The sequence below is a fragment of the Spodoptera frugiperda genome, chromosome 23 (genome assembly GCF_023101765.2).
Source record: "Spodoptera frugiperda isolate SF20-4 chromosome 23, AGI-APGP_CSIRO_Sfru_2.0, whole genome shotgun sequence".
Lineage (NCBI taxonomy): Eukaryota > Metazoa > Arthropoda > Insecta > Lepidoptera > Noctuidae > Spodoptera > Spodoptera frugiperda.
The window spans coordinates 357,456-371,224 of NC_064234.1; the positions used below are offsets into that span (position 1 = coordinate 357,456).

A 13,769-nucleotide genomic window follows, 5' to 3' on the forward strand; every position below is an offset into this window, starting at 1 on the left:
ATCAACGGCAGGACGATCAAACGCGTCCGAGCGCTCGCTCATTTACGACACGTAAAATGGCGAGCAGAATATTTCTGTTGTGCCTGTTAGTTTTGTGTCTGACTGTGACTAATATAGAATGTAAATACAGATTAAAGATTGGTAGACTCGGTGGTAGTCACAGACGTTTTTCTCTTGGCGCTTTGTTTGGATCATCGTCGAGTCACAGTTGGGGAAGCTCCTCATCGTCTGGATACGGCAGTAAATATCTGCCAACATACTACACTATGCCGCAGTATGTATATATCCAGGATTACAGAAACTCTGACAGTCGATACGGAGACTTACTGACTGGCTTGTCGTTGTACAACCTCGGTCGCTCACACAGTCACTACCATGATCACTACTATTATGACGACTACTACAGACACAGGTATGGTGGCTCATCATACGATTCCTCCTACACACCACAAAACAAACCACAAGACGAAGCCAATTGCGTGCTGAAAGTAAAAGAAAACGGACGAGAGGAAGCTCTGAAAATTCCATGTGAAATTGTTTCAACTTTTACTCAAGATAGTAAGAAAGAGGTTCCGACGCAGCCAATTCAAGTTAACAAAACAGCTGAGTGTACGACAAATATTACCAACATCCCAGTGCCAGTGACCACGACGTCTACCACGACCACGACGACGGCCTCACCATTTGATATTCCGCCAGATATTTTATATTCATATAAGGATATGAAGGCTTACATGGATTCGTTATCGGACATGATAGGGCCAGACGGTAATATGATAATGCCATCGATGAGCACTCGTCGTCCACGTCCACCTGTTCCACCGAATAATGTACCTGTAATTAATGTTACTACAGAGACTTTTTCAGTGAACGGTTCTGTGTCATATATCACCAAGACGGTGATAACTAACGCGACTATGGTGAATGTGACAGTGTGTACTATTAATTCAACCTTTGTAGATCCTTTGACTGCAAAAGGTGCACCAGTGGACCCTAATAATATGGAGTGTGCCGTAGAGATTCTAACAAAAGAAGCTTCCTTACGTACCGTGGTCGATTGTAAAATTTTGATGAAATACGCCAAAATGCCGGAGCCTAAGCGACACATTGGGATATTACCCCCTAGAGAAAAACTAAAAACGTGGTTAGACAACCCTCCCTGGTGGATGTCTCTGTTTATTGCTGTGTGATTTAATTGTTATGTTAAAATCATGTTAAAAACATGTTGTGTACTGTGTTCTGTTGTGTATACCTACTAGTAGTTCCAACTATAGGTGTTGTATATTTTATACACATTTTTACAAAAAATTGTAATAATTTAGTGTGCCATATTAAAATATTAAGCGTTTCCATGTTGATCTATCTATATCTTCTTCTACAGGGTGACTTTGAATTCGACGTATTCCTCTCGGGAGGTGATAATACAACTAATTTCCTACAAAATTAGCCCTGAGGTCCTTGGGCGGAAAGTGGCTAGTTTCTGAGATATTCAACATTTTTGGTTTTGGTAAAAAAATCCCGAATTGATTACAAAAACATCAATAACTAAAAAAATACTAATTGGATTTTAGGTATTTCAGTTTTAATCAGTTGCCAATACATGAATTATCATTTATAAATACTAATAATGGCAGAAATATCATTCGTTTTAAAATAGCAAGTAATTTCCTATGAAATTTTGTTTTGTTTCACTAATTTGGTCAATAGGTAACTGGATTTATTTAAAAAAAATGATATTACAATAAGCATACAAACTATTACAATAACTTCCATAGTTTATTAGTTACCCAGAAACGTAAAAATATTTACAAAATTCCCAAAAACAAATGAATTAATTGACGATAAGTAGAGCGTAAAGAGAAAAGCGCAATTTCAAAAACATCTTAATTTGCAAAATTTTGTTCAAAATGATCTTCCCTATGACGAATACATGCCCGATCACGTTTCCTTATGTCTATGACGGTCACTCTTGGACTGAATATGCGTCTTATTTCGTCACTATGTTAAAATATGTTTCGGAGAAGAATTTCGATGCACGGCCAATTCCCTCAGCATAAACAACGGAATTCATGTAAAAATCAACCAGCCTTAAATTCTGGACACCGCGCTTGCCATGTAGTTAGACCCTGTGCCAATATAATGCCTGGGAACCAAAGCATCCAACCATTGTCCCACAGTAGTTCGATAGTGCGCTGGATAAACTATCACAATATCCATTATTAGCCCCAAAAAAGTCAACGAAATCCGAAAAAGCAAAACCATCGGGTTCGCGCATACGGTTTTAATTCAAATGTTTGCATGGGTATCATAAATAATTATTTGATTGGACCCTACTTTTCATCCAACATTTTAAATGATGAGAATTATGAAGAATTTTTAAGGAATGAGCTAGGGTCATTGTTTTAAATTTGAATTTAGAAACAAGATGAATTAACTTATTCTACTTATTGAATTAATTTATTAATTTGATTGACGAATTTATTCCACACGACGATTGTCAAGTGCATTATCGAACTACTGTGCGGCAATGGTCGGATACATTGATTCTCAGGCATTAGATTAGTAGGGCGGTCCAACTACATGGCAAGCGCGGTGTCCAGAATCTAACGCTGGTTGATTTTTACATGAATTCCCTTGTTTATGCAGAGGGAATTGGCCGTGCATCGAAATTCTTCTCCGAAACATATTTGAAGATAATGACGAAATAAGACGCATATTCAGTCCAAGAGTGACCGTCATAGACATAAGGAAGCGTGTTCGGGCATGTATTCGGCATAGGGGAGGTCACTTTGAACAAAATTTTGCAAATTAAGATGTTTTTGAAATTGCCCTTTTCTCTTTACACTCTACTTATCATCAATTAATTCATTTGTTTTTAAAAATTTTGTAAACAATTTTACGTTTCTGGGTAGCTAATAAACCAAGGAAGTTTTTCTAATAGTTTGTACGCTTAGTGTCATATATTTTTTTTAAATAAATCTAGTTTTCTATTGACCAAATTAGTGACACAAAACAAAATTTGATAATAAATTACTTGCTATTTTAAAACGAATGATATTTCTGCCATTATTAGTATTTACAAATGATTACTGATGTATTGGCAACTGATTAAAACTAAAACTACAAAAATCCAACCAGTATTTTTTTATTTATTGATGTTTTTGTAATCGATTCGGGATTTTTTTACCAAAACCAAAAATGTTGAATATCTCAGAAACTAGCCACTTTCCGCCCAAGGACCTCAGGGCTAATTTTGTAGGAAATTAGTTGTATTATCACCTCCCGAGAGGAATACGTCGAATTCAAAGTCACCCTGTATATCTATACTTATAATAAATCTGTAGAGAGGTCAATTCTGTACTTGAAATATATTTCCAAAATAACTATCAGCGGGTGATTAGTGATCGATACTGACGCCAAAAATGCAATCAGAAATTTTTTTGTCTGTCTGTCTGTCTGTCTGTGTGTTCTTTATAGAAATAAAAACCACTCGACAGATTTCAACGAAACTTGGTACAATTGTTCTTCATACTCCTGTGCAGGTTATAGTATACTTTTCATCACGCTACGATCAATAGGAGTAGAGCAGTGAAGGGAAATGTTGGGAAAACAGGAGAATTTACTCAATTTTTTAAGCTTCCGTCGCGTGTGCAGCCTTAATGGTTAAAGCTACACAGAAAACATGTATGACGGTAATGTTCTCCTTAAAATTCTTTAAAAAATATTCCACGACAGCAAATGTCTATCTTTTATGGTTGACTCACAATAACACGTATAACTCCCGATAGCTTAGCAGTTCGGAGCTTTCTGATTATATTTGTCTACTCTTACGTTTATAACACTCTCATTCATTCATTCATTCATTCATATTATAATAAATCTGTAGCAGGGTCAATTCTGTACATTTAAAATATTGAAAGAATAAATAGCAGGGGGTGTTACTGGATCGATACCAAACCCAAATATGTGATTATTTTTTTTTGTCTGTCTGTCTGTTTGTCTGTATGTTCATGGTTCAGGCATCACGTGAAAACTAACGGTTCGATTTCGATGAAACTTGGTATAATTATACCTTATTATCCTGGGCATTAAATAGAATACTTTTTATCCTGGAAAAATACGTAGCAAAAAAAATCTTTATTTTTCAGTTTTATTCTACAGAACGCGAGCTCAACAGCAATAGCTCAATAGCGGGATCTCCTTAATTTTTATGGGTCTCGCCGTATTTGGGTCCAATAGATATTTATAAGATGTCATTGTCAGTGTTACACAAAATGGAGAAATAAAACTTCCACGCGAAGACCGACATCCGCGCGGACGGAGTCGCGGGCGGAAGCTAGTACATATCTATATTAGAAGTGACATTTCTATTTTTTTTAATTATATAATTAAGTTTTTTTTTTTTTTTAATATTTCATCTGCAATCAGTCCCAGGACTATAAGCAAATAGGTTGAGTGGTCTAGAACATTGCGAGGGGTCTCCCCATTGGGAGGCACTCCTTTCCTTTTACCATCGGACATCTAGTCTCTGGATGTCGTAACGTTTGAGGCGTTTAATGTAGTTGATGTTCCTCAATTCGGCAGCTAGGTCATTCGGGTGGTTGTCGAGCCGGTTTCTATAGGTAATAGAAGTCTGTTGTATCTCTTCCTTTACTGTTTTGATATCCAGAGCTTCATGGATTTCTGAGTTAGTGAGGAACCATGGAGCATTTGACAAGGTACGCAGTATGCCATTTTGCAATCTTTGTATGATGGTTATACTGGAGTTACAAGCGCTACCCCATAGTTGTATTCCGTACATCCACACAGGTTTGAGGATCATTTTGTATATCAGAAGCTTGTTGTCCACTGAGAGTTTTGAGTTACGTGCCATCAGCCAGTACATGTTCCGGAACCGTATGTTTATTTCATCACGCTTGGTTTTAATGTGTTTTTTCCATGTCAATCTCCTGTCCAGGTGTATTCCGAGGTATTTGACTGAGTCACTTTGGGGAAGGGTGTTGTTTCCCAATTGCACGGGTGAACAGTTTCCTTTCTTGAGCGTGAAGGTTATGTGGATCGATTTAGATGCACTTGCTTTGATGCGCCATTTATTTAGCCAATCATCTACTTTATTTAGGCTGTCTTGCAGGATGTTTGAGGCAGTTTGTGGGTCCGTGCTACTTGCCAACAGTGCAGTGTCATCCGCAAATGTGGCATTACTTGAGATGACTGGGGGAGGTCTGAAGTGTACAGGGTATACAAAATTGGAGCGAGTACGGAGCCCTGGGGCACCCCGGCTAGGATCTTATTGATTTCTGATGTGTCTCCACTTTCTCGTACCTGGAACATGCGATCTGACAAGTAGGAAGACATCAAATTATAGTAAGTGTGTGGCAGCAATTTTTTTATTTTGGAGAGTAAGCCCTTATGCCATACCTTGTCGAACGCCTGCTGGATGTCAAGAAACACAGCAGAGCAGTACTCTTTAGCTTCGAGGGAATGCCGTATTTTGTCACAAACCCGATGGACTTGTTCGACGGTAGAGTGGTATTTCCGGAATCCAAATTGGTGTCTGGGAATGGCTTCATTTCCGTCTAGTAGCGGGAGTATCCTATTCAATAAAATTCTCTCGAATACTTTAGATAGGACAGGTAAAAGGCTTATCGGTCTGTATGACGTAACATGATCTGGAGGTTTTCCTGGCTTGTGTATCATGGAGATGATTGATACCTTCCATACACTTGGGAAATGTTGTACCCTGAGAATACCATTGAAGAGTGTAGTAATGAATATTAAAGCTTTTCTAGGAAGTTGTACAAGAACTTCTTTTGTGATTAGGTCGAAACCAGGGGCTTTGTTGTTTTTCATACTTTTGATGACCCATTCAAGCTCACGCACAGTTACTGGTCTAGGTGGAAGTGAGAGTTGGAGGTCTTGCTGTAGATGGTCGTCTACTTCCTTCTCAAATTCTTCGCACTCACTGTCGTTAGGTTTAAATACGTTAGCCAGGTGTTTTGCGAATGTTTCTGCCTTTTCTTTACCAGTTCTAGCCCAGCCGCCGCCATCTGTTCTTATTGCAGACTTAAACTGTTGCGGTCTGTTGAAATTTTTTGTGAATTTCCAGAGCGCATATTCAGAGGATGCTGTAGCGGTTAAATTTTGCAGTTTACTTTGTAGTGTTTTATTGTTTACATCATCCAGCATTTCCTTCAATTCTTTTATGGCTTTGTTTAGGGCTGTCTTATCAGATTTGTGCCTAGATTGGTGCCAGACCCTTCTTAGCCTCCTCTTTTCTAGCACTTTCTCTTTTATTTCGAGAGGAATGTTTCCAGCGGTTGCCCTTTTCTTTTTGATTGGAGTGCTCATCCAGCATGAAGTCTGTATTAAGCCTGTAATGTAATTTGCAGCATCTTCCACTTCTTCTGGTGTTTTTAGGGATATGTTCAGTTGTATGGTTTCCTCTATATGTTCTCTCAATCCCTCCCAATCAGTAAATTTGTTGAACAGGGTCTCGGGTTCTTCATAGCTTATCAGAGTCGTGCTTATAGTCAGAATTACGGGGGTGTGATCAGAATTACTGTCGTGGCAAGACTCGGCTTTGAGATAGTTTCTTGAGAGTCCTCCGAAGATGAAAAAGTCTAGCAGGTCGGGCTTTTTATTTGGGTCTGTAGGCCAGTATGTTGGTTCACAGGATGAGATCGAGTGTAGGCCCTTACCTTCGATGGTCGCCTTTAGCTGTCTACCTCTTGTTGTTATTAACCTGGAGCCCCAGTAGGTGTGTTTGGCATTCCAGTCGCCACCAGCAATGAATTTGTTTCCCAGTGTGAGGAAAAATTCAGAGAATTTTGCGCTGTCTATTGTATGCCTTGGTGGACAATATACCGCAGATATATTAATATTGAGAGGTCCATCTTTACTTTCAACTACAATCGATGTCGCCTGAATATGGTTTGTTTTGTACTCGGGCAAGACTTGGTGCTTAATAGACATTTGAACGACTATCGCAGTTCCAGCATGACCAGTCCCATCCGGATGACAAGTGACATAAGTGTAACAACCTTTGAATTTTATGTTGGTCTTTTCTGTGCAATGCGCTTCAGATATGAGCACAATGTCAAGTTTATTGTTAGTAATTAGCATCTCTAACTCGGACTTATTTGGGGTCAAGCCATTAATGTTCCACGTGGCTATCCTGAGAGCATTTATTTTGAGATTTTACCTAGCAGCGTTGTTATGAGACTCATGAGAGTACTCATCTGTTGTAAGATAAGGTCGAATTGTTCCGATTGTTTTAATAGCATTTCTTCTATTTTATTATAAGTTCCTGTGTCTGGTTGCGGTTCCTTTGTTTTCTTTAATCTTTCGGCATAGGTACCATTTGATTTACTTTCTCTGGGGGTTTCGGGTTTTTCGTGGGTAGTGTTTTTTGTCTCCAGTGGCGGACTAGTGGTGTTTTTGTGTGTTGGTCTCTGTGGCATTCTTCTAGCAAGGATCTCCCTGTATACCGCGCAGCCTTTATAGTTTGCAGGGTGTGCACCTTCACAAAGAGCGCATTTAGCCGGTGTATTCCGATCTTTTTTTGGGCAGTCAGCAGTTTTGTGCCCTAGAGCACATTTTACGCATCGATACGGTCGCATGCAATAGTTCTTAGAGTGACCGTATTGTTGGCACCTCTGACACTGTGGTATTGTTGTCCTCTTTTTGGGGTCTTCGATTACTACAGACTGGTGGTATATGTATTTAATATCCTTGACTGCCTTATTGTTAGGTCCAGGGTCAATATTTACAAAAAACGTTGATGTTGGTTTTTTGTCCGGCCCATACTTGGCGTTGATGATTTCACCATAGATATTATTTCCAGTTCGTTCTATTTCCTCTGCGATAGAACTGTGTGGAGTGGTGTGGTGAAGATTTTTTATAACTATTCTAAAGCAGCGTTGGTCCTTAAGGTTGAAGGTGTGACCTATAAGTCCATTCTCACGAACTACAGTTATAAGTTTTTTGTAGGTTGTAATATCCTTACAGGAGACCCTCAATTGGTTCCTATTCACAATTTTAAAAGTAAATAGGTCTGGATCAGCTGCTGGTTCCAATAGTTCTGTGAGTTTGTTTACGTCTTCAATGCCATATAGGATGATTGGTGGTGGTTTGCTGGGTCGTTTTTCTATTGGGTCACTAGAATCTTTTTCGTCCACAGGTAAATTCTTGTAGCGGTTTTGGGTTTTTAAGCCTTCTGGGGATGGTGACTGTGATATTTTTTTCCGTTTGTGATTTCTAGGAACAGGGACTCTTTGCCAGTCAGGCGGTTTAGAAGTGATTAATTCTAGATTCTTGCCTAGTGTTGTTTGTGTTGGGGGTGGTATTTGAGGGATATTTCCCAGTGAGGAACTTCTAGTTCTCGTGAAAAGGCTAGGATGGAACGCCTGTTGAATAAATATTCGTTTTCCAGTAGTATTCACTGAAGCAGAGGCCTGGTTACCCACGTCTGCACAGTCTTCGTAATAATATAATTAAGTAGGGCCGTATTATGAACTCTTATTTCCAGTCAGTTTACGCCATGAAATGAATTGGTCGGCTAATTCGTATTATGAACACTACTGCCAGCCAGTCAGTGGTCACGTGACAATACAAACCGATTTCTGCACGACTTTTGGCTGGCTGGCGTTTACGCGTATTATGATCGCTATTTTGACGTTTCAATTCTCATGTTAGTTGTCAAATTACGACTTTCAAAACAATTCAATAAAAGCGTCTTACTTGCAGCTTAAACTGAATTGCTTAGTCTTGAAAAGTTTGTTTTAGGGTTTTTATTTAGTGTTTTTATCATAATGTGTGAGGAATTGGTAATATTTGATTTTTTGGCAAGTAGTGACGAGGAGCCGGGGCGCCAAATGGCCATACAGCGTAAAATACGCTAACAATGTGACCCATTCTCGATCGATGACCGTGAATTGGTTAAAAGGTATAGGCTTACCGAGGATTTAGTGCGAATCTTTGCGATGTGCTTAAACCTCATGTCTGTGCAAAAAACATAAAAAAAACATCAAAAACATCAATTGCAAAAACATCCAGAAGATGTCAGCCAAAACTTCCCATCGACATCAACAGAAGAGGCTTTTATTGTCTGACGAAATCCGAAACTACAATGGAGAATATACCACCTCAGGCATGAATGTCCACGTGGGTGACGTGGCATTACCAAGGAAGAGGTGCACCGGCTAATCATAGAAATAAGAAAACAAAAATTGATAGTCGAAAATAAAAATTCAACAAGTACTTGTTGCAACCGAATAAAATTGGAAATAAAGGAGAAGAGGACTTTTGGGCCCAGCAGTTAACTAGTTGAAATGTATATTTCAAAAACCGTCATATTTTTCTAAGGGAAATCACAAAATATGGTACCTTGTTTCTATCTAGGAAGCGAGGAAACTTAAGTTATAAAACTAAATAATCATTTATGTATAACGGTACTCTGTGATTTAAACTTCTTAAAACACTTCTGTCTGACATCAGTCAGTCACCGATTGACAGATGACACTCGTTCGTTGTGTTTCGTTCTGAGTGCGCACGTATTTTCCATGTTTTATTGTTAAACCTCACGACCTCGGCTTTATAAAGGACTTTTGACGGATCTTGCATCTCTAAATTACCTGACTCTCTATTTTGGACAACTGTTTAAGCCTATCAATCGGATATTGACGACATGGATCGCTGTATAAATTGTACGATTGCGACTGTTCGCAGTAACTCTGTTGGCAGAAGAGTCTTGGAAGATGAGGCGATTTTATCAGTTATTCGTCAGTGGCGTGCATCTCAGCCTGTATAATATGGTATCTCAGTTGGGAAAGCAAAAAATATACATACCCCGACCCCCTACACAATTCTAAGATGACATTCTCCTAATTTTATTGAAGATGAATAATACATATTTTATACTAATATTGGTGTTTTATTTATATATCCTCCTGTCCCTTTTTTAGTTTTTAAAAGGTTAGTGCCTACTGCTTCTAATGGCTGCTAAAGTTCATAATACGACCCCATTTCCATGCTTTATTGTTAAACCTCACGACCTCGGCTTTATAAAGGACTTTTGACGGATCTTGGCACTACGAACTACGTACAGAAGGCTGCGCAATAAGACTTTTTTTGAACCAAATGGCGGCATGAGGCGAGGTGCGGGGGGCGGCGATCTAGGCTAGAGATTGACCATTTCTAAATACAATTGACCCTTTACACTTATTGCGCAGCCTTCTGCACGTAGTTCAGACCTGCCAAGATCCGTTGAGAGTACTATACCTGCGCGAAAGTTCGCAAAGCCTAACTTCAGACCTGTCAGGTCTCGTTCACAGCACTGTATCTAGGTGTCTATTAAAACTGTAATTAATTTGTTACTTATGTTACTAGTACATAATGGATAAATATATGAAATACTCATTCTAGGTAGGAACACTATTTTATTCATACACAGGATAAATAATAATTATTTAAAACAGGATAATCATTGTTAGTGGGAAGTGTTCATATACAGGTGTCCCTGAAGTCGACGTCCAACAGGCACCAGATGATCGGCTAGGTTCCAACTGTTATCAGAAAAATATAAAAAAAATTCTAAGTCTAAGTCTAAGTGTAAAAAAGCCAGTGCTCAGCTAAAATGCCGTAGCCCGAGTACGATGGCTCGAGATGCACAACACCAGTTCGTCTAGCCATAATTTTTTCGACGAATGCTGCAAGCGAAATCATGAGTAGACAGACAATGTTGTTTGACAAGAGATCCTCGCTGATTTTCAACATGATGATAAGAAATCGCGTGCAAAGTGTTGTCTAGTGCATACGAGGTTGTAACGTATGATTTGAGTACACAAGAAGAAATTTTAGTAAGTTCACATAAATTCATCGAAACGGAGTTTCCTTGAAAAATCTTTTTTTGTGTCGAATTTAAGAAATAATGTGCAAAGTGCTATACCATTTTATAATCCTTATTAAATGCGCCAACTTTGGTGAAATTTGCCACTACTAGCGCCATACATAAATTATTCAGTACAGTCACTTAAAGTAAGGTGAAAATTTTATTCAGAGTATTTGGTTCCTCTAAAACTGACAATGTTTTCCAATCTAAAGCAGTTGGCTAAGAATTTATGATTCCATATTACTGGAGCACTATTCAGGATAATGTAAGGAAGACTGCAGACGAAAAAATAAAGATTTGTGGCAATAAGAGTCAAAAGACTGGCACAGGGTGTACTTTTTCGTGGAGAACACATAAGTCACTGTAATTTAAAAACTGTAGGACTTAGAATTTTTTTTATATTTTTCGAATAACAGTTGGAACCTTGCCGATCGTCTGGTGCCTGTTGGATGTCGATTTCAGGGACACCCTGTAAATAACGAACATATAAAATAATAAGTACTTACATTACGTATGTAAGGTATTATTTATATACCTACTTGGTAAATACAAAATGTTGTATATGTTACGGTAAGAGTGAATAATTGAAAATTATTAATAATTATCTATGATTATTAATAATTACCAAAATTCTTGGTAAAACTGATAAATTAATCACATTTGTCGGTTATTATTAATGCCAAGATGTTATTTTTATTTCAATTTAAACGGCAATATATTGTACTTGCAAAACAAATGTTTGTTGAATTCTATGATAATAGGTACTTTTAAAATTTTAATTTGTTGCATTTGTAGGTGCTACAGAAGATATGCAGGCAAACCAAATATGATTGTTGATGATTGCTTTTAGGATTCGTGTTGATTTTGTTATCGAAACAATAATTGTTTAATTTTATTTTTGTTACAATTTTGTGTACCACGAAAGACTTTCTTGTATAAAATTGATGGTAAAATTGATTTTTATAAGAATTTTATCGGTATTTTGTGATAAATGTGCCGCCCTTTTTGGCGAGGTGAGAGGGAGTATCAGACTTTTACTGACTAAAAACCACCCCGTTCCTACTCCTGCTTTTCGTGCCGCAGCCCCGGTAAACCCGTTAGGTAGTCCGCAGCTCCAGACCAGGGGCCTTAGTCTGCTATTACAATTGTGTCAGAATGGTCGATCACTGAGCAGTGCAAGAGTGACGGAGCTATGTAGGTTGTATAGCTTCATCCCTCTTGCACTGCTCACCCAACAAGCAAAGTAATCCTATAAGGAAATATTATAAGTCTGTCACTACTAATAACGCTCTTGTAAAGGCATTGCGATAGACTTTTTAACTTATAATAGCATTTGCCAAGCCTTAACATACTCAAGTGCATTTGTTTTTATATCTCGGTCTTGTAGTTCGCTACAAGACTGATCTCTAAAACATTTATAGGACATTTTTACTAGTAATAGCATTTCACAAGCATACATATAGGTACTCAAGAGTAATAGCCTTTATAACTCAGTCTTTTAGTTAACTATAAGATTATCTTTTAGGACACTTTAAGGAATAAGTCTCCTATAATTGTTTGAAGTAAGACTAAATAATCCTGAATAATATTTTGATCCTATAGTAGCATTTTGTGAGAGAAAATGATATTATAACATACTTAGCTGAAACGATTACAAGTTTGTGCCATCATAGTCTTGCTCGAGACTTTTAAATCTAATAGTACTTAAAAAGAGAGCTATAAGATCAAAAAGGTTTATAAGATAGTAGATCAATCACTTTACTAGTAAACAACAGGATCGGGATATAAATCAAGCGCGTCAAGTGCAAACACAGGTGAAGTAATTGAGGGTTCCGCGATCAATAATATTTTTTCACCCTTTTCCCACTACTCAGAAAGTAAAGAAGTTGAAAATTGGGAAGAAGAATACGATTTAAATAACGCAGAGACCACTGACTATAAAAAAATAACAAATGTCAAAAAAAATATTATCCGATAAAATTATTTTAACATTAAAAAATTAAGTACTTATGGGTGTGTTTAAAAAATATGTGGATACAAAATCAGTAACAAATTGTGCATTCATCCTCGATGTAATGGTCATATATACTGTACTGGGAGCAAATCGGGAACCAAAAAAGATTTGATGCAATAAAACTATTATGTTTTCTTGACTACAAACGAAATGAGTAGGTCTATACATATTGTTTATATAAACTGGAAATCCACACCCATTGCAGCTTTCGGATAACACAAAATGTGTATTTGTCCAAGGCCATCTTATATTTGTAAGTAAAATCAAAGAAGATTTTGTCAAAAAACAGTCGACATCAGAGATGGTCGTATCAGAAATACGACCATTTTGTTAATTAAATCCTAAAAAAGTGAAAATCGATCATTAACAGGCAGACTTCAAGGGAACCCTAATTTGTTTTAAAATGGAGGAGAGTTATCTGGACAGAAACTGTTACAAATACTAATTTACCTATAATGATTCTATAAAGTACTTAACGAAGAGCAATTTTAAAACATGGCGGATATTCATGACATTGTTGAAATAATTAATTTACAATAATATACTAATGTGCTATTTTTCGGAGGGCATTGTGAAATTAACTAAATTTTGGTACACATTTACAGTAAATATGACTTTCCCACGGGTTCACACCCTATATTTTAAATGTATTATTAGTTATATTTTACAATAACACAAAATAATAGTTACGTTTTTATTAAAAATAAATGACTACAGAACAACCGGCACCACGACCCGAAGCAACAACAAAAATAACCTCCTAAAATATACTTATAACTAATAACTAAGTACATTACTAGTGCCATATAAACAAGATTGCTTTAGTAAGATACTTATGTCAGATACTAACAAGAGCGTTTGTACTTG

General features: G+C 37.4%; 2 protein-coding genes across 2 annotated transcripts in view; one reads left to right on the forward strand and one right to left on the reverse strand.

Moving 5' to 3' along the window:
- LOC118266881 (caspase-8) overlaps positions 1-13,769 on the reverse strand; it is a 404,424-nt gene that overhangs the window by 19,635 nt on the left and 371,020 nt on the right. The window lies entirely within an intron of this gene.
- Positions 1-13,769, forward strand: part of LOC126912201 (uncharacterized) — a 25,636-nt gene continuing 11,867 nt past the window's right edge. The window contains exon 1 of the mRNA XM_050703231.1: positions 1-1,274. Coding sequence (XP_050559188.1) covers positions 57-1,190 — 1,134 coding nt within the window. The 5' untranslated portion in view covers positions 1-56 and the 3' untranslated portion in view covers positions 1,191-1,274. The remainder of the gene's footprint in view (positions 1,275-13,769) is intronic.